Here is a 24,169-nt window from a genome sequence, read left to right as displayed (position 1 = left end):
CTTAAATTGCTTTATTTTTCCACCATACTTATATTATAAAGCCGAAGAGTTTGTTTGTTTGCTTGACCGCACTTTAAACTCAGGAACGACGGGCCCGATTTAAAAAATAATTTCCCTGTAAGATAGTTCATTTATCAAGGAAGGCTATAGAGTATGACTTACTTGACTTAAGGTCCTATGGCCCCTATGTGGGGCAGAGGGCGTCCACAGTTCGCCGCCATCGCGTTCGGTCTTGGGCTACGCTCTTCAGCTCCTGCCACGTCAACCCAATCGCCCTAGCCTCCGCTGCCACGGAACGACGCCAGGATTGTCTAGGACGGCCACGCTTTCTTTTTCCTTGCGGAGTCCACTCCAGGGCTTGCTTGGGTATATGTAAGGTGTCCCTTCTAAGAGTGTGACCAATCCATGTCCATTTACGGCGTAAGATTTGAAGGAAAATCGGTGTCTCGTGGCAGCGTTCCAATAGTTGGTCATTGGAGATCTTTTCAGGCCAGTGAATTCTCAGAATTTGTCGGTGGCAGCGGTTGATAAAGACCTGAATTTTCTGCGAGATATCTTTGGTGACTCTCCACGTTTCACTCCCATATAAGAGGACACTCTTAACGTTGGAGCGAAATATTTTAAATTTCACTCCACGTGTTAGCACTTCCGACTGCCATATGGGACGTAGCTGCGCGAAGGTTGCCCTAGCTTTGGCGATTCTCGAAGTGATGTCCTCTTCGGTACCTCCAGTATTGGACACAACACTACCAAGATACGTGAATTGCTGGACACGCTTTATTTGCTCTGGTCCCAGCGTCAGCGGTTGCTGATTTGTACCCTCAGTGCGCATTTCCTGGGTCTTCAGGATATTAATTTTGAGTCCACACAAGGCAGCTTCACGTTGGAGGTCGTTTAATTTAGACTGCATGTCAACGCGCTTATGGCTAAGCAGACACAGGTCGTCAGCGTAGTCCAGGTCATCCAATTGGTAACGGAATTGGTAACGGAATATGGAAACGGGAATATTTATTTTTGTATGAAAATAAAATCTAACAAATTATCAAAAGTCGTAGAACAAATGTTGCTACTTTGGTTAATTATTTCCTCTCAAGAGATAATTCGTCAGACGCATCAGAGTATAGTATTATAAAGCCTCGTGAACGTCAGCTGGCGCTCGGTTGGGGGGATGAGCGTTTGTAGCCTCCCACGCACGTAGGAAAAAAAATACATTCATTCATTTCCTCTCAGCTAAAAATTTGTCAAATTGTAGCTAACCCAATATCTCAACGAAAAAAAATAATCAGCTGGTTACAACATGGTGTATTATACGTCAGCTGGTGTCTCGAATATAATGAGACATTAACAAGATCATCGAGATACGTGGAATTCCATCAACATAAGTCCCCGTAAAAGATAAGTAATAACTTTATTAATTATATATTATACTACTATATTTTTAACTAATGTTTTTAGTGGGTTATTTCATATTTGTGCCACCATGCTGTAACCAGCTGATTATTATTTTTCGTTGAGATATTGGGTTAGCTACAATTTGACAAATTTTTAGCTGAGAGGAAATGAATGAATATACTTTTTTTTCTTACGTGCGTGGGAGGCTACAACCGCTCATCCCCCCAACCGAGCTCCAGCTGACGTGCACGAGGCTTCATAATACTATAATTTGATGCATTTTACTAATTACCGCTTGAGAGGAACTTGGTCATAAAATCTGCTTCTGGCTCCCGGACCATATCTTGTCCCGCGAGGTTGCTGGTGTTTTACAAGTAACCCTGTATATATGACTGATTTTGAAATAAAATAATCTAAGAGATAACTTTCGATAAGTTATCTCATCACTCAATCGATGGAGTCACCTTTTTTGACTAACCTGTTTACACCTGCTTGCCATACACTGAAATGAGTATCATATATATATCTATATATCAGTAAAATAAATTTCATTGGGTTAAGCATTCAGGTGATGAAAAAAAAAATCGATAAAAGGTAATTTAAGTAATTAAAAATAGCCATGACCACTTTTCGATAGGCAAGCAATTATATTTGGCATATTTCTTAATAAAAAATATTTAGTAAAAAAATACGTCTCATCTGGTTATCAGATCGGTGAAGGACAATCTCCCACGGGCTCTCCTACAATTTTACAAAGTTGTGTACATCAATATCATAACCAAGGTAAGTGCTACAATCACGAAATATATAAAATAAAGTTTATAAATATACCTAGGTATTTTTATTTCAAAGATATAGGAAAAAATGTGTTAGAGCCAAATTAAAACTTTTGTAGTTGGCTTACGGTTGGTAATTTAGATTACTCGTTGTCTCCGAGGAAAATGTATTATCTATTTCTATTAATAACATAATATATTTTATTATTTAGTAATAAAAAATAATGTAAAAAGAAAGAGTAATACTGTGTTCCAATTATAATTTCTGTTATTTTAGTTAAGTACTTTTCTTATTATTTATTTTATATTTGCATTATGAACATTGCAAGGCACAGTGATAATAATTATTAATTTGTGTTAAAAATTCTACGTAAAAAAGTAATAAAAGGCCTATAAATAAAACAAAATGGTTTTTGAGTCGTTTTGCATAAACAGTATTAAATTCAGTATTGTATCCAGGAAGCTTTGTGAGTGGTCGCATTATCAGCTACCGATTTATTTGTAAGTAAACAAACAAGTGTTTAAAATTGTATTTCGGGTACTCTCTATCTCTCTAATTATTATTAATAGTCGAAATTACTTGAAATACGATGATTTTGGTTAACTGACAAAGATTAATCTATCTTTGTTTTCGTAAGTTAGACTGTTATGTTCTAACTAACTACCTATATTCGTATTCTATAATAATTATAAACTAAGATTGCTTTATCGAATGTCAATTGGGTCAATTTGGTACTTGGCTAATAAGAAATTACTAATTAGTATCTAATATCGTTTTTATAGACAGAGTACATACCTACCAAAAAAGGTCCATTGTTAGGAGTTTATTTCGGAAATAAAAAGGTAAGGCTTTTTAAATAAAATTTGATTATTGTATAATCCAATAAATCTTTAAAATATTTTAGAGTAAGTTACGTAAAAAATGTTGAAAATAAGACCACTGCCACAAAACTTGCAAGAAATAGCTGAAAAGGAGCTTCATGAAAAGACGGAAAGATTGGCCGCTGATGTTACAGCTATTAGAAATTGGCTCCAAAAACAGCCGCATTTACACAAAGTCAGTCCACGTAAGTTTCTTTGATTAGTTATTTTCTATGTAAGGTTTTTGAAGTGAAACTTCTTTAGGCGCGTTGAAAGTAAAATTTCAAGGTTGCGTCATGGCAATACCGTCACGTCATGACTCATGGGGTAAGGCGATGATTAACAAAATCGTTGAATCCTTGAATCTTGCCAAAGAAGTTTCACTTCTGACATATTGTGTGCTCAGCACACACGCTCTTTAGTCATTCAAAAATAGTTATACACTAAGAGCAATTAATTTATACATATTTTTGATTTAGGAGTTTGTGTAAAGCGCCATCTAGTTTGCTATCTGTAAATTGTTTCATTTCCACCACGGTGAACAATATAACTGGTGGACACCAGTTACATTGTTCTTCTTTTAAAATAATAGTGATACATCAGCTTTCCAACAGATGTCAGCACTTCCAAATACTTCACAGCTAGGTATATTCTGAATTGAAATTATAAAACACTAGCTTTCCACCCACGGCTTCGTCCGCGCAGTCAAAGAAAAACCCGCATAGTTCCCGTTCTCGTGGGATTTCCGGGATAAACCTATCCTACGTCCCGGGGTAAAAAGTAGCCTATTTCCTTTCTCGGGTATCAAAATATCTCTATACCAAATTTCATGCAAATTGGTTCAGTAGTTAAGGCGTGATTGAGTAACAGACAGACAGACAGAGTTACTTTCGCATTTATAATATTACTAGCTTTCCACCCGCGGCATCGCCCGCGCAGTCAAAGAAAAACCCGCATAGTTCCTGATCCCGTGGGAATTCCGGAATAAAACCTATCCTATGCCCCGGGGTAAAAAGTAGCCTATAAAGGACATAGATGTCCTTTCTCGGGTATCAAAATATCTCTATACCAAATTTCATGCAAATTGGTTCAGTAGTTAAGGCGTGATTGAGTAACAGACAGACAGACAGAGTTACTTTCGCATTTTATATTAGTATGGATGAACCCTATACAATCAAAATAATGTAAATATTTTTTTAACAACATTTTAGCCGATCAAATAATAGTGTCCTTTTTACGAGGAAATAAGTTCAGCCTTGAAAGGACAAAAGAAAAACTCGACATGAGTTACACGCTACGTACTGTGGTACCTGAATTATTTCAAAAAAGGGACCCCTTAGATCCAAAGTTGAATGAAATATTAAAAAGGGGGTGAGTATTTACCAGAATTTTTTAACTTTTAAATATATCGAAAGACGAAAATTTTACTATGTGATATTATGTTTCATGCGACTTTACATTCAAACTAGCTGCGCCTCGCGGTTTCACCAGCGTGGAATCCCGCTCCCGTTGGTCTTAGCGTGATGATATATACCCTATAGCCTTCCTCGAAAAATGGGCTATTTAAACCGAATAAAATTTTCTAAATCGGACCAGTAGTTCCTGAGATTAGCGCGTTCAAATAAACAAACAAACTCTTCAGCCTTATAATATTAGTTTAGATAAATATATTTCTTTTCTGTTCTTCAGTTTTTCGTTACCATTGAATACAGTGAAGAAAGGTAGTGGTCGTCCAGTACTATTGCGATATGGTTTTCCAGATGGAAAGCTATTTCCAGTTGAGGATCTAATGAAAATTTGTTACATGGTGATTGAGATATTAATGCAAGAAGATGACAATTTTATAGTCGTTGGGGAGGTAGAGTATAATTTAAAATAGTAATGCAATAAAGTATGTTTTCCTTATTCTCATTCTTCTGAAAGTCAAAGTCATTGTTTATTGGAAACTATTTTGATTTAAAATGAAATTTTTTGGGTAATCCCCTTTTGCTATCAAAGCGTTGCTGGCGCTGACGGTACTGAAGAATTTAATGTTTTATAATATTTCGTTTCTTATTTTTATAAGTTGTAAGACATCCAATGTTAATCTGACGAAATTCACTATACCTTCATCAATATCATTATTTTATTACTTGATGAACGAATAACTGTATAAGATTATTTACAGGAAGCTATTGTAGATTTAAAGGATATCAGTTTAGCTGCAATCGGTCAATGGACACCAGCATTAGCGAAGAAAGTTATAACATCTTTCGAGAAGGCTCTCCCAGTTCGCGTCAAGAATATGCACTTGCTCAACCCTCCGCCCGGATTTGAAACTATGTTTGCCTTTATAAAATCGTTTATGAGCGACAAGTTGAAGAAGAGGGTAATTAATAATAATTTTTATTCTGATTCACTATATAAAAAGAAAAAAAAAAAGGTTTTGTAAGCATAACAAGAATTTTTACTGTTAGTATTTTATAGTGTTAACTTAATTAAACAATTTTCATAAGTTGTCCTGTTTAAACTTCAATTCATTCAAACACTAATCTCTTTAAATGTGTGGTTTGCAGATCCATCTTCATAATCCACCGTACGAAAATTTTCACAAAGAATTTTCACAAGAGGCTCTACCCGTTGAATACGGTGGAAAGAACGGGACCATACAAGAACTTACGGGTAATTTAATCTTATACTTGGCACAAATTATTTATTTCTTGGATATACGAAAGAAATTAAACTAATCTAATCGATTCCAGTTAAAAATCACGATTGGAAACTGGAACAAAAATGAAATTATTTGAGAGGAACAGATTAATATATTTTTTATATTTTTTTAACAATCACGAAAATAAAATACACACGTAGTAGGTACAACGTGCGTAATTAATGTTTATTTTTTTTTGTAATGGCAGTGAGGTCATGACGTTATGAGAGAGGGAAATGAACTCAAAAACTAAGAAAAAAGATTACAATATTTAATTATATAAATTCAGTACATTCACATTAGTTATTACTTAGAATCAACGACTAAGAGATTATAATTCTAAAAGTGAATAATCCTTAAAAGATTTCTCTATACATTTTTTTAATAAGTTTTTATTGTAAATCCTCAGATTACTGGAAAGCTAAAGTGGAAAGCTACCGCGACTGGTTCCTCGCTGAGGAAAGCATTCGGTCAGACGAGTCTAGACGCCCAGAGAAACCGAAGACTGCATCTTCACTGTTCGGACTTGAAGGCTCCTTCCGAAAACTGGATGTTGACTAAGTTAATTAGATTTATTCATTAATTTTGTTGATAAGAAAAAAATACTAGCAGTTTAAAATAAATTCAATTCATTGTATAGATTATAATTGATACTAGATAGGTATCTAATATTTAATACGTTATTTTCTTGTATTTACTTTTCTAATTGTAAGCTATTGTTAATGTATTTGGTAACAACCAAGAACCAAGATGACAATTTTCTAATAAAGTGGTAAAATATTATGTTAAGGCTTTTAATTTCAAAATTAATATTCTGTTTCTGCAGGATATACCTACCTATCTATCAATATAATATTTCCAGTCAGAAAATGAAAAAAAAAATCATGATGTCTTGCATATCTACTTATGAAAAAAATATAGAATTCAAATTCAAAATTCAAATTAAAATATTTATATTCATGAATATGGGTACAATTCAGATCTTAGACAAACATAAGTCCTGCCATAATATCCTGCCTGTAAGGCATAATATGAAATTAATAGAAATAATTGTATGCAAAATAATTTTAAACTAAGTAACCTATGTACATATTATTATGTAAGTTAGGTATATACAACCTACATTCCATAATTACTTATCTAAATATTACGACTTGAAATAACTTCAAGTAAAAGTGGTTTATTGTACAACTTAACATTTAATGTTAGCATACTGCATATTAAATCATTACATTATTAGCAGGCGTAATCATAATAATTGAAAACCAGATCAAAGTTCCGTTAGGTTGAGCTACTTTTCAAAGCGACGATCGATACCGAAAGGATACGCTATAATAATTTATACTTTATACATATATCTATCTATCTCCTTATTATTTAACGAACAAATAGTTACAAGGCAGAATCAAATTATCAAAGAATGATAGACTAAAGACTGTAGTGACGTATAATGCATATCGCGCGCAGAGGGGCGCGGGCGCCGTCGTTGCCAGTTGTGTTGTGCTGTCAACGCGGGCGCTCGTAATCTGTGCGCGTGTAGTTAATTTGTGTTTTGATATGAACGCGCTTTCTCTATCAGTTTGGTGTGAGTGCAATACCTAAACATATGCACTACACCATGTCACAAGAAAACATCAATAGGATTTCACACGAACCTACGTCGTCTGGTGATGTTTCAGACAATGACTGTGTAGAATTAAGAAAGGATAGAACCACTGTCAAAGATATGATTCTTCGGTTCGAACGCACTGGTATCAACCTCGGTAGTTCTAGTGAATCCCTGGAGAGACTTAAAGACCCTCTCCTGGGTAGTCTAACAAGCGTTGTAAATCCAATTCATTTACACTTTCAACATTTGTGTCAAGTGAACGCAACTCCAGATAGAAATTCAAATGTGTCTGTAAATTCTATCTTATCAAACGTTTCGGAAATAAGTTATGAATCAAGTTCTTCAGGATTCATTTCGGATCGTAAGTCATCATCTCTTAGACCACACAGGCCAGCGCCACCGCCACCAGAACCTTTCAACGATGGCTCTTCGGTTGAGAGCAAGTCTCCAGTTCCAGAGAAAACTACTGAAAAAGAGAGGCGTTATTCATTTGCTACACCTTCCACTTCACCAATTGTGCAACGACGATCACGACAGCCGCCCGTAATAAGAAGAAAATCAACAATCGGTGGACAAGGACACAATATTGGCGAGACGCTTTGGTCATATGGTGTAAGACAAAGTGATTTAGAAAAATTATTACGATTGAAACAATCTGAATCATCAGACAATGAAGAAGAAATGAAGGCGAATATAATTAAAGCTTCATCAAATGAAATTCGTTCTAGTAGTAATAGTAGTAGTAGTAGCAGTAGTGACGATACTAACGACAGTGATAAACTTAAAGAAAGTGATGAATACATTGTAAATAACGATGAAGGTAAAGCGGATACGTTATCAACAGACCAATCCACTGATACATTAATAAACGATTACGAAAGTGATGAAGCAGACAATCTATCGGAGAGGTCTGGTGGATCTGGGGATCGTAGCAATTTCGATAATGTTAGCATCAAATCGATATCATCCCTTGACATGGTTCCTTACCAAAAGTATGACAGTATTACGGTATCTTCAGACGAGTTTGGGTCCGAGGTGTGCCATGCACCCGATACAGAATTCCTCACTGTGAGTGCAGTAAACGAGTGGTGTGTTTCAAAGTCCATAGAACCGGTATTAATGCCAGTGGAATCAAAAAAGGAGAAATATAGAAGGTGAGGTCAATTGAATTTATTCTGCTCAGATATCTAGGAAAATATTTTCGATATTGCAAAATTGTTTCGCGTTTATATCTGATAATAATTTATCGTTTGCCATTGAAGCGCTGATATGATTAGTACGTCTTTGTTCTATTTCTTCAAAGTATATGTCGACGTTTTGAATTTTTGATAAGCATTTATCGACATGTTACTAAATTTAAATGACGCTAAGCCAAATTGCAATGCGATTTTTGGTTATATAAAACGTGTCTCATTCGAGAATATCGAATAGTTGTTGGTACAAGTCTCATTACACAAGCAAAATGATTATCGCTGTAAATAAACAGTGGTCGCGATCGCACTACGTATGAGGTTTCACCTTGATGTTTATTCATATGGTCCGAGGCAGGCAGGTAGTTAACATAGTGATGTTTGCCTCTATGTATTTGACGAACAGTTAGATTCCGAGTTATGATTTAATATTCATGTACACGCAGATTGATATGCCTCAAAATATTGCGTAGTTTGAGTAAATTTGCTGTGTATTTGACTATTTAAATAAGTATATTAAAATAAATTAATTTTAACTTGAGGAAGTTAATGCATGAAATTGCCATTCGAATGTAAAAATCTAGTGCGAACATTGCGGTAGAAAATTACGTTTGAATATATTTTTCTATTATTTTACGGTAGTTGTCATGAAAAATAAATACGCACAGTTATACCACTATAGTTCACGATCGTTTTCAGATAAATAAACATAAGCAATAAATTTATTTTGTCTTTTATGAAAAACAGCCTTAATCTTTTAATTTTTGATAATTAATAGGAGGTTTCCTCTTAATATAATTTATTCCAAATCAAGCTTACAACTAGGGTCATTGCGCCAGTTCGCGTCCACTTAGTGCAGTTGGAAAGTTTGAAGGAGAAAATAAAAATGTTCCAGAACAAATTTCAACGCAAAATTTATGAAACGTGTTCATTACATAGTCTATTATAAGATTTACTTTCAATTGTGTTGGAAATATCATGTGGTTTTTATTTATCTAGATAAATAGCAGAATTAGGCGTTTTACCCAGTTCGCGTCCAAAAATTCCAGTTTGCGTCCACCCGTGGACCAGTTCGCGTCCACCAGCTTAGAAAAAGAATTAAGAGTGTATTGGGTGATATTTTATCAGATAAATGCAAATAAAAATTAGATTTTAATAAATTATTTATTTACGAATATAGTTATTTAATAAAAACCGGCCAAATTCGAGTGGAACTCGCACAACGAGGGTTCCGTATTAACCTGTTTTTTTTCATATGTTTTAACTGTAAATGATTATTTTTTCAATATCTCCCTTATTCGTGCTATAAGACGTTGCTTCGTACCAAACTTCAAGTGTCTGTGTTCACGTAAAGTACCCTGTAGGTTTTGATTCCCTTGCGAATGTCGAAATTTGCGAAAATTTGCAGCATAAACGGCTGTATCTTTTGAATTCTTTGGCTTATAAGTTTGATTTTTTCACTGCTTCAAGGGACCGTAGACTTGAGTATTCAATATAAATTTCAGCTTTATACCTGAACGCGTTACTGAGAAAAAGCGTCTTGACAGAAAGACAGACCGGCAGACGGACATACAGACGGACGGATATCAAAGTGATCCTACAAGGATTCCGGTTTTTCCTTTTGAGGTTCGGAACCCTAAAATCAACATTATTATTAATATAATTCACTGTAAGGAAACTGAAAAACTTATTTATATTTATCTTTTCATCATAAATAGAACTAAAAATTAACAAAAAACAACGTTACGTTATGTAAATAAATAATAATCAGTTCTATTAATATTACACCTACACCTCTACTTGTATACGTAGTATATTATTATTAGTCTGTGCCTCTACCCTATTTTTTAGTTTCTAATGAATTAAATTTCTTTTTTGTTTATATTATTTTCTTAACCACAAACTTATTGACTCATTCTCAAAGATAGATACTAGTCTCATTCTTGGAATACCCATTTTAAAATGAAAAAATAGCATACAAATTTGCTAATTTGAATGAAAATTTAAATTATCATCTTGTGGTCTTAGTAAAAAATTTACAATCTATTATAAATTACATATTTTAAACAAACAATTCATTGCTACGTAATGAAAAACAATGTGGACGCAATATGTTCTATTGTTATGCACTATAGGTATAGTTTGCGCCCACCTTGGACGCAAAATGGAAGTTGTACAAATTCGGTGTAGTAATTCGCGTCCACCTTATTTTAGCTATTAATTGTAAAAGAAATAAGCTGATTTATAATCCATACTATTCCATGTTTTGTTAGCAAAGTAAAGAAACAGTTACATATTCAAAAATTCACATTTAACAATAAGATACTTACCGTCAAACGCGACGCTGCGCACTATTTTTTTTTCAAAATCCCGCGCGTTTTAGCTCTCTCGTTTAATAGCCAAAATTAAATATTTTTTTTAAATAGGATAGGCGGTGCGCAGGCATATTTTGAATAAGTGTGCATGTCTCTTATACATTGAGGTATTATCGGAAATTTTTCTTATTACAATTTTACATAAAGTATACTTATTTTCGTGAATTTTCTAAAAGATATCCGCAAAATGGACGCGAATAGGCAGGTGGACGCGAACAGGCGCAATGACCCTACGACTTCACGTGTAAAAAAAAAGAAAGTAACTGGATTGTCCTTTTTTTTTGCTGCTGTTACTATCTCATATATCGTCAATTAGAATAAGACTGATTTTTGACTTGTTATGTTAGGAAGAATAAATTTTGAATCTTAAGTCCCTTGAAACTAATATCTTTTCCCGACCTGTGCTAAATGCTGATGCTGACCAGTTCGTTATATTATTATGACGATTCTGAAGCTTATTCTGTTAATAATTATTAATCAGCTTATTAATCTGAAGTTTAAATATTTGGATTTAAGTCTCTCTGCTTTGGTTGGTACAACGAAATATCAATAGGTATATTTATAGTTGGTTTGAACAAAAAACGCAACGTGGGCTGTGATGACTAAATTCTAATTGAATGTGAACATAATATTGTTATTGTTGATATGCTGACTTAAATGTGTCAGAGGTTTGTATAATATTATAAATTCCTAAACGTGTCTAGGTTGTTTATGAAGCATTCTAGGTTTACAAATGGACGACTTACTTACTTATACCCCTGTGCATTATTTACAATGATCAAGACAATGAAGGTAGAATACTACATTGTATAAATAAAAAAAAAAGAGCCCGTGTGTCGAGCACACATGTCAGAAATGAAACTTCTTTGGCATTTTTCAAAGATATCAAAATCGTCGTCTTATTCCATGACGTGACGAAATTTTAGTCTCAACACGCATAAAAAAGTTTCACTTCACAAAATACGTACGTAATACATACGTAGGTAAATATATATATAGTTCACGATCGTTTTCAGATAAATAAACATAAGCAATAAATTTATTTTGTCTTTTATGAAAAACAGCCTTAATCTTTTAATTTTTGATAATTAATAGGAGGTTTCCTCTTAATATAATTTATTCCAAATCAAGCTTACAACTACGACTTCACGTGTAAAAAAAAAGAAAGTAACTGGATTGTCCTTTTTTTTTGCTGCTGCCCGCATTTGTAGAGTCAAAAATAAACAGTAAATTGTATCAGATTAGATTTGGCAATTTAATTTACGGCGTGTAGTTACTACAATGTTACCTACATTGTAAAAACAAACCAAAAAAATCACACGTTTTATTTTGATGTCACTAGACAAAAAATGAACATCGAACCGAGTTCAACTTGCAAACTAAGAAGTTCTTTGAAATAACACGTAAAATCTCAAGGTCTGAATATTTTTAAACCGATTGTTTATTCACTGTATTGTTTGAAGTCACACAGTTTCTGCTTTATATTGATTCCAGTATCTAAAAATAAAACATCGAACAACAATTATTTTGTAAACAAATATATTTTTTTAGGAATACCTAGGTAGGAACTGTGTACAAAAGTCTTATGTGTAGTATTCCCTACTAGTACATAGTAAAGTACCTATTCTCTTTGTTATGACTGCATATTACGTATGACGTGACTTATTACATTCCTAGTTGCCACAGCTAGTTGCATATACAAGTAGTTCGACATTACCTACAGCTCACAGTGATTAAAAAATGCTTTCAAACTAGATAAATAATGATGCAAATCCATAAACATGTTATTTTTAATCTTTGGCGTTAAGAAAAATTTCAAAAAATAAATGAAAACTCGTATTTTTTCTAAAACATTTATTATTTATATTTCTGTTTATTCAAACATTAATACACTGCAAATTGATCTGATATGTTAATCGGTAAGTCCTTAGCGGTTTATTAATTCCGCTCTAGTTACAATTATTATTAAAGGTGACAGGTTAGGAGTACTCCCACATACCTAGGCGACACTAGGAATTGCATAAGAATATAGAACTTTTACAGTAAAACCTATTGTAGTGCATTGTTTATATTTTCCACAAAACATATTTTCTTTGCTTGTGTCATTTCTCTGATCTCACTTCACACGTAATCAACGTAGGTATTATTGTTTTGGCTAATATACAGAACGAAACGTTTTCTCATAGGACTAAATATAGCTGATATATCAGTAGGTATGTATTGTAATATTTTACTACGAGTAACTATTTTTACAAGAAATCAGCATGGAATTTGAACCTACACTAGCTGTGCCCCGCGGTGTTACCCGTATCACAGACTATTAATAATATACTACGTATACAACCCGTATGGTTCCGCAACTATTGGACTTACCGTGATGATAATAATATATGGCCCATAGCCTTCCTCGTTTAATAAAGTATCTACACTGCAATAACTTTTAAAATCGGATATAGTAGTTCCTGAGATTAGCACATTCAACCAACCAAACAAACAAACTCTTCTCTTTTTTTAACATTTGTATAGATATTATGTAGAGGCTATGTAATCTTAGGCCTGATTAACGTTATATTTTTAATCAGCATATCTTATGCTTGAAATAGTTGAAAAAACAAGATTATTAAATAAACATATTATTTTACACAATAAGAGAGTATACATAATAATATGAGATGTGGTTAGGGATAGATTATAGATATAAGTAATAAAATACATATTATGTAATAGTCATAACTCATACGTTAACAATGTAAGCACTAAGCAGCTTATAAATAAGTAACTATAATAATAATTACTCAGAATTTTTTTATCAATACCTCGTACGTGCTGTTCGCGTTACGATCAAGGAGATACAGGAAATACTGATATTGATAAGTTTCGTTGAAAACTATAACTTCAAATATTTAATTCAAAATCAATTATTTCAAGCGAAAGATATCGAAAAATTAGTTAAACAGTTACTAGGTAAATTGCGTATCTATTTTTAATGAAAGCGTATGTGATACGTTTTGTATGCCAAGGTTATTTACAAATTACATCTGACGTGATTTTACACAAGTTTCGTTTGTATGTAAATATATCTTTTTCCGTAAATATTTTTTATATTAAAGCACGTAGATCAACCTCCTTGGTACAGTGGTTGATGCGTGAGCATAACACCGCACGGAATCGAACCCAGGATAGGTTTGCTTCCCGGTGGAGACGAAAAAAAAATGTCTCAGTCTGGCAGGACTCAGAAGGCTGATCACCTTCTTGTCCCTGAAGAAAATCGATCAGTGAAACAGATGCATAATGCATCTGCCCCTTACCCCACTAGGGGACGTGGGACTTCACTTTTCACGTAGATCAAAAGATTTTAATTGACAAAAAATTTTTTGACAAAGTTAATTTCTAGGTATTAATTAAAATAATAATAGTAATAGTATAATCCAAAAGGCATGTTGAACTCCATGACTAATGTTCTATAGCTACATACTTTACCTTATCGATACAATGATAGTATCGCTAGTATAGTATTGTATTATTTGTAGCTAATATTTTCTTCGAATGATAAAACGTATATCTATTTTTACTAGGCGGATGACTGAACGCGTGAATGAGTTGCTACACACCGAAAATGTGTACGTCGAGCGACTAAGGCATGTGGTCGATGATTACATCCCAGAAATGTCTCGAGAAGATTTACCAATGACACTTAGAGGGTCGAAGACGGACATATTTGCGAACATTGAACGAATATGTCGGTTCCATGCAGAGGAATTCCTCCCAGCCTTGAGAGACTGCGAAAATGATCTAAGGAAACTTGGACAATGTTTTCGGAGATTCGTGAGTATATTCTGATGCTAATAAAACTGCACATTGTAGAAGTAGAAGGTGATAAATCATAAAATAAACAAAGAATAGAAAGTTTTCTATATGTGACAATTTCAGTTTATTTCATTATCCAAAAGTAATAAAAATAAACATTATGCAATACGCAGTATTGATTTTTTTAACACATTAGTGTAATATCTGCATTACATGACCCAAAATGATAAGCTTCAATTCGAAGAGATATTTCTATCATGAATAAATCTCCAAAATTTCCTGTTTATCTTTAGAATGCCAATATTACAAGGAAAAGTACAAATGTGGTTTGTAATTGTATTTTTCAGTAGGTAACAAAAACACCTTCACGGTCCGATACTGCGCATGGATATCATTCATCGCTTGTGTATACCGAGAAGGCTTTCGCTTTAATTTTATAAACCTCTCATTATAATAGTAGAAGTCTAACATAATTATAGAATTATGAGCGGTTTTTTAATTATTTGCAAGGAACAGCGAAGTTTCTTTCTCTCTTAGTTTTATATTTATTTATATTTATTTTATATGGACTGTATCCTTCACAAAAGAAAGTATATCCTATTTATTTTATACTTATCTTCGCATACAAATATGCTTCTGTAATGAGTACCAATAAGTATAAATTTTTAAAATGACTGTATTTTATTTCAGGAGCAAAGGTTTAATATGTACGTAATGTACTCTAGAAATAATAAGAGAGCAACTAGACTGGTGTATGAGCACAAACAATTTTTCCAGGTAATTTAAAAATGTTCCATTGTTATGATCTATTCAGGTATTTTTGATTAACGGATATGGGTGAAATTTGGTACACAGGTGGCCTATATCGTGGGTACAGGCTAATTTTAATATAATCAAAGCGTCATGCAAGCAAGTTTGGCATACATTAATTCAATATTTGCATAAATTAATAACATGACGCAGACGTTATCTAAGTTGGGATTTTTCTCATACAATTGAAAAAATCCGGTTATTTTATTGTGTATTAATGTAAAATTTAAAATTACGCCTATCATGAAGTACGGGAATGGCCCAAAAGCACTGAACATTTTCCTTTAGATTTTCGATGTTCGGGTTGTTAATTGAAACATAATATTTGAATAATGAATGTAAAAATTATGATTTTAATTATCGACTACCTATTATCTGTGCATTATTATTATTGTATAGGTATGCTTTTGTGCTCACGATGATGCGTGTGCATTTCCTCATTTCTAAAGTTGTGGCTTATGGAATGTAAAGTACTGTTAAATATGTGGATAGCTGTGTGTACTGTTACATAATTTATGCCATTATTGATGCATTCAGTTCACTACATTCAGTAAGTTCTACAATACTTCAATCGAATGCTAGTTGAAAGACGGAGTTGTCATTTATAAATCTTAGAATCCGAGGCCTAGGTTTTAAATATTCAGCATGGAACTTGTTTATCAATTTACAAGTTAAGAGGAATAAATATGCTGAATGTTCATACAGTTCTCATGTGTGTTGAATGGAATATTAATGCAATTAAAATTATAAATTTTGGCATAGAGAAACCTCGTACGTCTGTCACGCGCCATTTCCTTGCTAACAAACTTCTCAGTCTAGTTAGTCGGATGAAATTCTGCTCCAGTAATTCTATTTGATCGTGATCACATATCTTTTTCCATACAATAATAATTTTGTAACTTGATATATAAACGAACCATTTCTCTACATGCTTACGTAGAAGTACACGCTTACGTATACATAAAATTAGATACTGTTAGATAAACTATTAATCGCTTCATAATTAATATCTGCTATGAATATTATGCATTAATATATTTTGAGCATCGAATATTAAATATTATTTTTTGTTCCAGCGACGACAGTTAGAATTAGGTGATAGATTAGATCTCTCTAGCTACCTTTTAGAACCGGTGCAAAGGATACCGAGGTATAAACTGTTTCTGGATGATCTCGTAAAAACTTATATAAACTACGAAAATGAGAGGTGTGAATCGGACTCTAGAATATCTAAATTAAGTGTGGACAGTGATGAAACGGGCGGTAGCAATGGAGAGTCGGAGACTTATGAAACACCGTTAGAAAGTTTGAAACTAGCTAAAACTATGATTGAATGTGTTCTGACAGCGGTGGACGGGATCATGGCTTTGGAAAATATAAGAGATTGCCCTGTAAGTATAAATAATTAAGGTCGTAATTCTTACTTGACTAGCTATTTATAGAATGGATTACCAATGCATAACGTATTGACGTTTTTGTTATGAATGCAAAACTGTTTTGTTTGTTATTTCATGTGGCATCGGACGTTAGGGGGGAAATGAACAGAGGGGTAGAATACAAACTAAACGACAACGCTGTCTTTGTTATTTGCTGGTTGCCAATAATGCGGATGTCTTTTTCCTTATTATTTTCAACACTTTATCAAGATTTTCGAATTACAAATTATTACAATGCAGTTTTCATTATGTCCATTATTTACACAAGAAAATTTTCAACATAGCAAATTTATAAATCCTGTGAATGAATGTGAAAAAATGAAATATGATCGATAAATTTATATGATTCCAGCCTTATTTGAACCTGTTGAATCAGGGAAGATTGTTACGCCAGAATGAATTCTACGCGATGGACAACGCGCGCCGGCGGCGACAACTCATGAGAATCTTTCTGTTTGACAAATTGATACTCATTACAGCTGTTTATAGGAAGGTTTGTCTATTTTTCCTTTCGTGAAATCTCTTAGTCTGTAAATATTTTTCTTAGAATTCGTGAAGATTTTTTGAATTTACCCGAATAATTGAATAAGTTAATGAGGTGCACTGGTGCACACTACACATATCAGTTTTTATGGTAATAAAATCTATCATTCTTATCATTATGTTCTCATTGCGTAAAATGCTAATAATCAAATAATGTGCTAAACATGCTAAAACAAATAATTAAATATTCACATCATGAATCATAAATAATGAATCATGTGTTATCAATTTGCATTAAAAATTACTATATTATTAAACAGTATCACGAACACAATATTGTCTACTGGTCGGTGATAACGCAATAGTTATAATGCGAAGTCCTATAGTGCGTTTTGCATAATATTATTATCGTATTTTCAATAAAGATTGTCTCTAGTGATGTTAAATATATAAGTCTTTTTATCTTTATTGCCTTTACTCAAACCTTATGCTCTATAATAGTCGACAACATTAATTGCTAGAGTAATTTGTTAAAACGAATTAAATTATTGGTATAAGAGCTGCACGAATGTTTCTTGTAGCACTTTGTTGTTTTACATTACGTTGGCTTAATACCGGAACAAAGGTTCCACTTGAGAAGTTTTGTTCTTATTGATATATTTTCTTTGATATTTTGCGACTTTCTCGCAATAATATGTTATGGAAATTAAACTTAGTTCAAATAAGAAAATGAGATATTCAATATCGGATGAAATAAGGCTTTAAAAGATTGATCATGTTTTGATAAATTGCGTAAACCTAGTTGAACTAAAATATCCCCTTAAGTATAATGATAGCAAAAAATAAAAACGCATTGTGTAGCCCGATAGCCTCTACTAAAAGGTTACGATCGTGACCATGATGTTTAATTCAGCATTCGTACGGAACATTACTAGTATAAATATTTTGAGACTTCAATTCGTTGGAATAAAAGTGCTTTTTACCGAGATACTTCCACTTAACATAGCGTATAATGAAATAGTGGGTAGATATTACAAAAATAGTTTATTACGTGGACGCGCCTCACTGGCGTCGGAAGCCGATTTCGTAGACAGAGAAATTGCTAGTGTTCACAACTTACGTATAATTCTGGTTTGTATTTTCCTATCCAAGTCCAAACTATAAATTTATTATGTAACCAATGATACAGACTTTTTGGGTCAATTACTCGGGAAAATCTAGATTCAACCCGATTGTCTCAAGATGAGCTCCACCATTACATATGTCGTCCTATTTCCTGAAAATAAACATATATGTATTAGGCACTAGCTTTCCACCCGCAGCTTCGCCCGCGCAGTCAAAGAAAAACCCGCATAGTTCCCGTTCCTGTGGGATTTCCAGGATAAAACCTATCCTATCTTTTCTTTTCTTCCTTTCTCTTTCCTATCCTTTCCCGGGGTAGTAGCCTATGTAGCCTATGTCCTTTCTCGGATATCAAAACATTTCTATACAAAATTTCATGCAAATTGGTTCAGTATAGTTAAGGCGTGATTGAGTAACAGACAGACAGACAGAGTTACTTTCGAATTTATAATATTAGTATGGATTATAAAAATGTATGACTGCGTGTTTATTAATTCAGAAAATGAATTCAGGAATTTTGCACTTTCATGAATTTTATCATGAATTAATTAGCATTTTATCTATAATTTTAATTTAAAGATAAGTTATGTAAAGTATATATTTAAAGAATGTAAGAACAAATGGATGGCACTGTCCATGAACTATAACAGGATAAACAATGTGCGGCCTCGTGCGTTACGGGTCGATTAATTGATGCCGATTTCAATGTGACGACACAGGAAACACGTAATAGACGCCATTTTCATACAAAATATTATTTTTGGCAATATATAATGATATCGTTACAGACTGATAACATTATTTGAATATTTTTTTAATGCTTCCAAATTTTTTGGAGATAATTTGTATTGATCGATGTTCCCACTAATTAAAGTTATTATATTTCAGCAACTGACGGTTGAGTTCTTTATATATAAAGATCACATACCGGTCGACGATCTTGGCATAACGGCAAAAGAGCATGACCAGTACAAATTCAGCATTTGGTACAAGAAGAGAAATCTCAAGTCATACAAATTGGAGACAAGAGATTCAGCGATAAGGAACGGTTGGGTCGAGGAGATAACTTCGTTGCTTTGGGAACAGGCTATGCAGAAAAAAGGTATGACAATACAAATCATACAATAAATTACGCATCAAAGTCGGTATATAGAGAAGGTAATTTAGAGATAAAAGTTAATTACGTTTGTATTCCCATTAGGCCTTTTATCATTTGTCAGTATTTATTGGTTTTGTTATAATAAAATAATATTTCTCCCAATAGTAATTTACTTGTGTTTACTTGGATTGATATTTATCTCTTCATACAAATAGATTTCTTTCATGTTTTCTGTAACAATAAATCTTATTTAGATCAATGCAATTACTTCATAATTGTTATTAACGATGACGTGATATTAAGTATAGTTTAATTTATGAAAATTATAGAACACTTCTGAGAAAAATTGTAGGTTAAGGCAAACAAGTCATTTGTGGTAAATGAGCAAAAAAGTCATAAACATTATTTGTATTTGTAAGAGTGAACTACGGATCACGAATGCACATTTTGTCAATTTGTTATCACAATGAGTTGTTGGTTGCATAAGTAGTTGCAAGCAAAGATGAATAGAGCACAACGCGTGGCAGGAACTTGTCACGGGAGCGTTTCGCTCCTCACAAATCATATCATGCGCGTTATGTTTGGATTTCATTATACGTCCACTGATTCGGTAACCGCAGCACACGATTTATATGCCGGATTATTATTAACAATTTAAGTTAATTTTCCGCTCCACCAGCCTCACCACTCACCAACAAAACGAATTGACAGCGTGTTACACCAATCTTATCGCGAAAAGCGTATCGTAATTAAGTTAGTGTATGAAGAATTTTGTGGTACATCTGGTGGAAGTAATTTGAGTGTAGTTAATGCGGGCAAACTTTTTTAATTGATCGTCATCTGCTCCCGTCTTGGTACGTGAGGGAAGAGGGCAGGGTCCTTATCGTCGGTCGGTTGACGCATGCGGGGTCGATGACTGTGTTTTATTGGGTGCCAGTTGAGTTGCATGTGCACTCGATGCGTCGGAGTCTGTGGGAACGACAGGAAGCGAACTTTTTATTCCGCATTGATCTTTTTCTTATTTGATATGCGACGTATTTAGAACACTTGCATAAATGTATGACGTTATGAAAACATCTTTTATTTTATGACTTGAACAACGTTCATTGTTATTGTTATGTTACATATAATATATATATACACAGAATTTATTTTTGGTCTTCATGCGTTGAGTATATGTTATTAATTCTATATTCTATAGCTATTTGAGGAAACGACGATATTTTAAATCCAGTTAATATGCAAAAACGTCTTAGTCACAAACGATATGTAACAGCAAATGCAATTTTTAAAAAAACAATAGCCTTTTGTCCTCTGCGAAACGTCGGTACTATAGGGAATATGTCACCAACTATGACTCACATATTACATGTAATCGAGGTTGTGTTACTGATTACAGTTTCGATGCGTGTTATCGAAAGAAAACTGGTTAGAATCGAAATTAATCGACTTTTATTGTCATACTCTTTCTATACAGCATTGCTAGATAATAGCAATAAGTACACGAATCGAGTCCTCGATTGCGGTATTGAGTTTCGGTTTATCAACAAGAACCTCGTTTTCCTTCTTTATTGGATTTCAATGTGAGAATGTTATAATATTTACATTGCCATCGGCGAAACAATCTGTATTTTGACTTTATTACAATAAACAATTTAGAATTCGAATGAGTGTATTGGCTATTAATAGATTTCATAATTAACCTGTTAAATTGTATGTTGTTTAGGTTTATATTGTGGTGGAGGTAATCAATACTGTGAGGCCCTAGGTTGAAAATTATCGTTATTATCAGGTGCGGCGTTATCACATGTATTTAGACAGGTGCGGCCTCGACATGATATTTGCTTCTAGGTCGTTACTTGTACATAAAATAAGTTATTTTTAATTTAATTTAATTTATTCTTAGATTCTGAGTTCATTATAATTATTTACCGTATGAATTTTTTTTCGTAAAATTGTTATTATATATTATTAGCCTACTAGTCCACCAAAAGACTTCAAATCATAAAAATGGGGTCGCTATTAATTTGATAGCTAATCAATGCCTTTACCGAACACTATAACGAGACCAATGAGACTTGCCATAATGAAAGGAGACATCCATTGGAGATATTATCTATACAAGAAAAATCCATAAACAGATTTAAATATCAAATAAAACAGTGGCTTATTGTTGAGAAAAAACAATTTACATGTGGCAGAACCAGAAAAAATGTTACATATAATAATTATATTATTGATTTTTGTTTGGTCGTCCTTGGATTTAGGCTCATAAATGTAGAATTGCGTATTTATTTTAAAATATTGATTGGAACATACAAAAATATGATTTATCAGATAAATATCCATCCTATGTATTCCTACCGATTGCTTCGTAATCGTTCGAATTATCGATTTGTCGTATGTTTATCAATTTCTATCTAGTAAGATATCCGGTACACCAATAAATACTTATAGTATGATTGTACCAAATGTAATGCTGTAAATATTATCAGTTATGATATTGCAGGACCATGACCTTTTTTTCATAATAACCGGATATATTTAAGTGGTTTTACTTGTAGATGGAAATTAACATCATAGACCTTTACTTCTACACTCAAAAATACTTAACACTTCATTTAAAATTTTCATAAAAGTTCTCATAGCTTATAAATTTGCAATAGTTCAGAAATATAGTATTTTCTTTATTGGTCAATATGTTAATTATAAATATAAATATCATGCTCGAAAATTTCGAACGAAACTTCGTGAGTCAGAATGAAAGAAAATATTAAAGAATAAATGTCTTTTTACAGAACTTTTACTGCAACAGCGTAGTAAACGAGTTTCCATGGTGTCTATGGACAGTCAAGAGTCCACAGAAACTGAGGGCAAGGACGATAAATGTAAGTACACTGAAGGTTTTCTAGTACATGACGTATCCATACGCTTACTGTCACTAAAACGAATATTGAAGACAATATTTTATTAATTAAGTAGAAATCTTTCCTCCAGGTCTGTTAGATGGTTTTGTTCTCGTAGAAGTGCACCCATGAGTTGCTTTGTAGGTCAGTACTATTAAAATTTGGGAATTGGGTTCAAAGCATTGGTTGCGTTTGGTTTTATGCACCTTCTTCACACTTCTTTCCGAATATTCTATTTGTGTGTTTGCCTTTTTCTTACTTTTATTTTTGTTTCGTTTTTATTATGTTTGTCATCGGGTACGTTAGTGTGGTCAAATGAGGAGTTATTATATGTTGTATGGTATGTTTGGTGTTCATTTCTAATTAGGCGGCTTATTATTCCACGTTTGACCATACTAGTTTTATATAATAACATTTTAAAGCAAATTCTATTCCGCTGAATTCTGAACTTTTGTGTAAATATAAAGCGATTTCAATAGAAATATAAAGCAATTGTTCTTTCATTTCAGATAATTCTCTCAGAGGCGTGCCTGGCGAAGTTCGTCGTTCGGGAGACAAGAAATTTCGAAGAACGACTTGGTATTGTGAATGAGGTCAGGCGCTTGATGCATCTGAATTAAACGACAGGGAAAAATACAACTATAGGATTTAACAGAGGCAAATATACGTTCAAAAACTGATTCGAAAAGAAAGTTACTTTATCATACCGATGAAGTAGTGGAATGATTCGAGAGTATCTCAATGATAGTGTTCCATGAAAATCAGATTTGAGATGTAAGTCGATGTTGATACCTTTAAGTTATAGATGCGCATAAAGTGTAATGTGGCACGAGTGGCAAAAGTATCGTAACTTGACTGCACTAGACTTTCCAAAGATTATATTTCAAATATTAACGTATTAAATACGTCTTGTAAAAATTTATCGTATATATTTGTATTTAAAGTAGTAACAATTGATTAAAGTTAATGTTTGTATTAACTTCGATTCGATGTTTGTGATAACATGTATGTATTTAGATAATTTTATTGAGCTAATTAATCATCATATCAGTCATTATTGTTATTGTTATTAAACTAATATACATTTACGGCCTTGCTAATAAAAAGTTAAACAACGGATAAATTTTCTACCATAGCTTTGTCCTGCTCTTGCTCTCATGAAACGTCAATCATAAAAACAAGACAGGTTATTGCAATAACTAATCCATTGCAAAGCGAATGAGTATCATTTTATTAGTAAGACAGTTAGTTATAAAATCATAAAATTATCAAATATTTTGTACATATGCCTAGTTAGGATTTTCAAGGATTATATTTAATACTTTTCCGTGTATAGTAAAAGCAATATAATAAAATATTATTTTTTAATAGTTGTTTTAGTTTGCCTTAAATTTATAAAAATATGCAGTAAAGAAAAGAAATATATAAATAAAAATAACTTCTTGAACAAAATGAACAATAATTCTTGATATTTATTTATGATAGTATCATTGCAGACAAAATATTTTTATCGGACACACAATGTAACTTATTCATTCTGTTTATCTGTTGCCAATATTCAAATCACTGATTCATCCATCATTGATTTGTACACTGAATAAATCCGAACAGGTT

The 24,169-nt window shown here is 33.0% G+C and overlaps 2 protein-coding genes across 5 annotated transcripts; both read left to right on the top strand.

The window, feature by feature from the left end:
* The first annotated feature begins 2,615 nt into the window (after nucleotides 1-2,615).
* Nucleotides 2,616-6,501, top strand: LOC123690734 (alpha-tocopherol transfer protein-like). Of its 3 annotated transcripts, none has more exons than XM_045634831.1 (7): nucleotides 2,616-2,669; nucleotides 3,074-3,235; nucleotides 4,241-4,400; nucleotides 4,719-4,887; nucleotides 5,197-5,397; nucleotides 5,585-5,690; nucleotides 6,128-6,501. In XM_045634831.1, the coding sequence occupies exons 2-7, from the start codon at nucleotides 3,091-3,093 to the stop codon at nucleotides 6,277-6,279; spliced, it is 933 nt and encodes a 310-aa protein (XP_045490787.1). In that variant the 5' UTR covers nucleotides 2,616-2,669; nucleotides 3,074-3,090; the 3' UTR covers nucleotides 6,280-6,501. The 3 variants fall into 3 exon arrangements, with proteins under 3 accessions (XP_045490787.1, XP_045490785.1, XP_045490788.1); XM_045634829.1 differs by lacking the exon at nucleotides 2,616-2,669 and adding an exon at nucleotides 2,952-3,010 and having other exon boundaries at nucleotides 3,072-3,235; XM_045634832.1 differs by lacking the exon at nucleotides 2,616-2,669 and adding an exon at nucleotides 3,509-3,673 and having other exon boundaries at nucleotides 3,150-3,235; nucleotides 4,239-4,400.
* Nucleotides 6,502-7,192: 691 nt separating this feature from the next.
* On the top strand, nucleotides 7,193-23,923 carry LOC123706058 (FYVE, RhoGEF and PH domain-containing protein 4-like). Of its 2 annotated transcripts, XM_045655187.1 has the most exons (9): nucleotides 7,193-8,481; nucleotides 14,468-14,717; nucleotides 15,390-15,476; nucleotides 16,586-16,900; nucleotides 17,298-17,438; nucleotides 19,439-19,652; nucleotides 22,448-22,537; nucleotides 22,647-22,699; nucleotides 23,065-23,923. In XM_045655187.1, the coding sequence occupies exons 1-8, from the start codon at nucleotides 7,325-7,327 to the stop codon at nucleotides 22,685-22,687; spliced, it is 2,295 nt and encodes a 764-aa protein (XP_045511143.1). In that variant the 5' UTR covers nucleotides 7,193-7,324; the 3' UTR covers nucleotides 22,688-22,699; nucleotides 23,065-23,923. The 2 variants fall into 2 exon arrangements, with proteins under 2 accessions (XP_045511143.1, XP_045511142.1); XM_045655186.1 differs by lacking the exon at nucleotides 22,647-22,699 and having other exon boundaries at nucleotides 7,194-8,481.
* Nucleotides 23,924-24,169: the final 246 nt, after the last annotated feature.

Source organism: Colias croceus, chromosome 3, assembly GCF_905220415.1.
Source record: "Colias croceus chromosome 3, ilColCroc2.1".
In the NCBI taxonomy this organism is placed as follows: Eukaryota; Metazoa; Arthropoda; class Insecta; order Lepidoptera; family Pieridae; genus Colias; species Colias croceus.
Note: the sequence above shows the minus strand (reverse complement) of the source record. Positions and strands in the feature narration are given on the sequence as shown.

Bases quoted from the DNA above. Each gene is read 5' to 3' on its own strand.
- LOC123690734 (XM_045634831.1), top strand. From the start codon at position 3,091: ATGTTGAAAATAAGACCACTGCCACAAAACTTGCAAGAAATAGCTGAA. The intron at 4,401-4,718 runs GTGAGTATTTAC...TCTGTTCTTCAG, and splicing joins AATGAAATATTAAAAAGGGG to TTTTTCGTTACCATTGAATA. The intron at 5,691-6,127 runs GTAATTTAATCT...GTAAATCCTCAG, and splicing joins GACCATACAAGAACTTACGG to ATTACTGGAAAGCTAAAGTG.
- LOC123706058 (XM_045655186.1), top strand. From the start codon at position 7,325: ATGCACTACACCATGTCACAAGAAAACATCAATAGGATTTCACACGAA. The intron at 16,901-17,297 runs GTAAGTATAAAT...ATATGATTCCAG, and splicing joins AAAATATAAGAGATTGCCCT to CCTTATTTGAACCTGTTGAA. The intron at 19,653-22,447 runs GTATGACAATAC...GTCTTTTTACAG, and splicing joins ACAGGCTATGCAGAAAAAAG to AACTTTTACTGCAACAGCGT.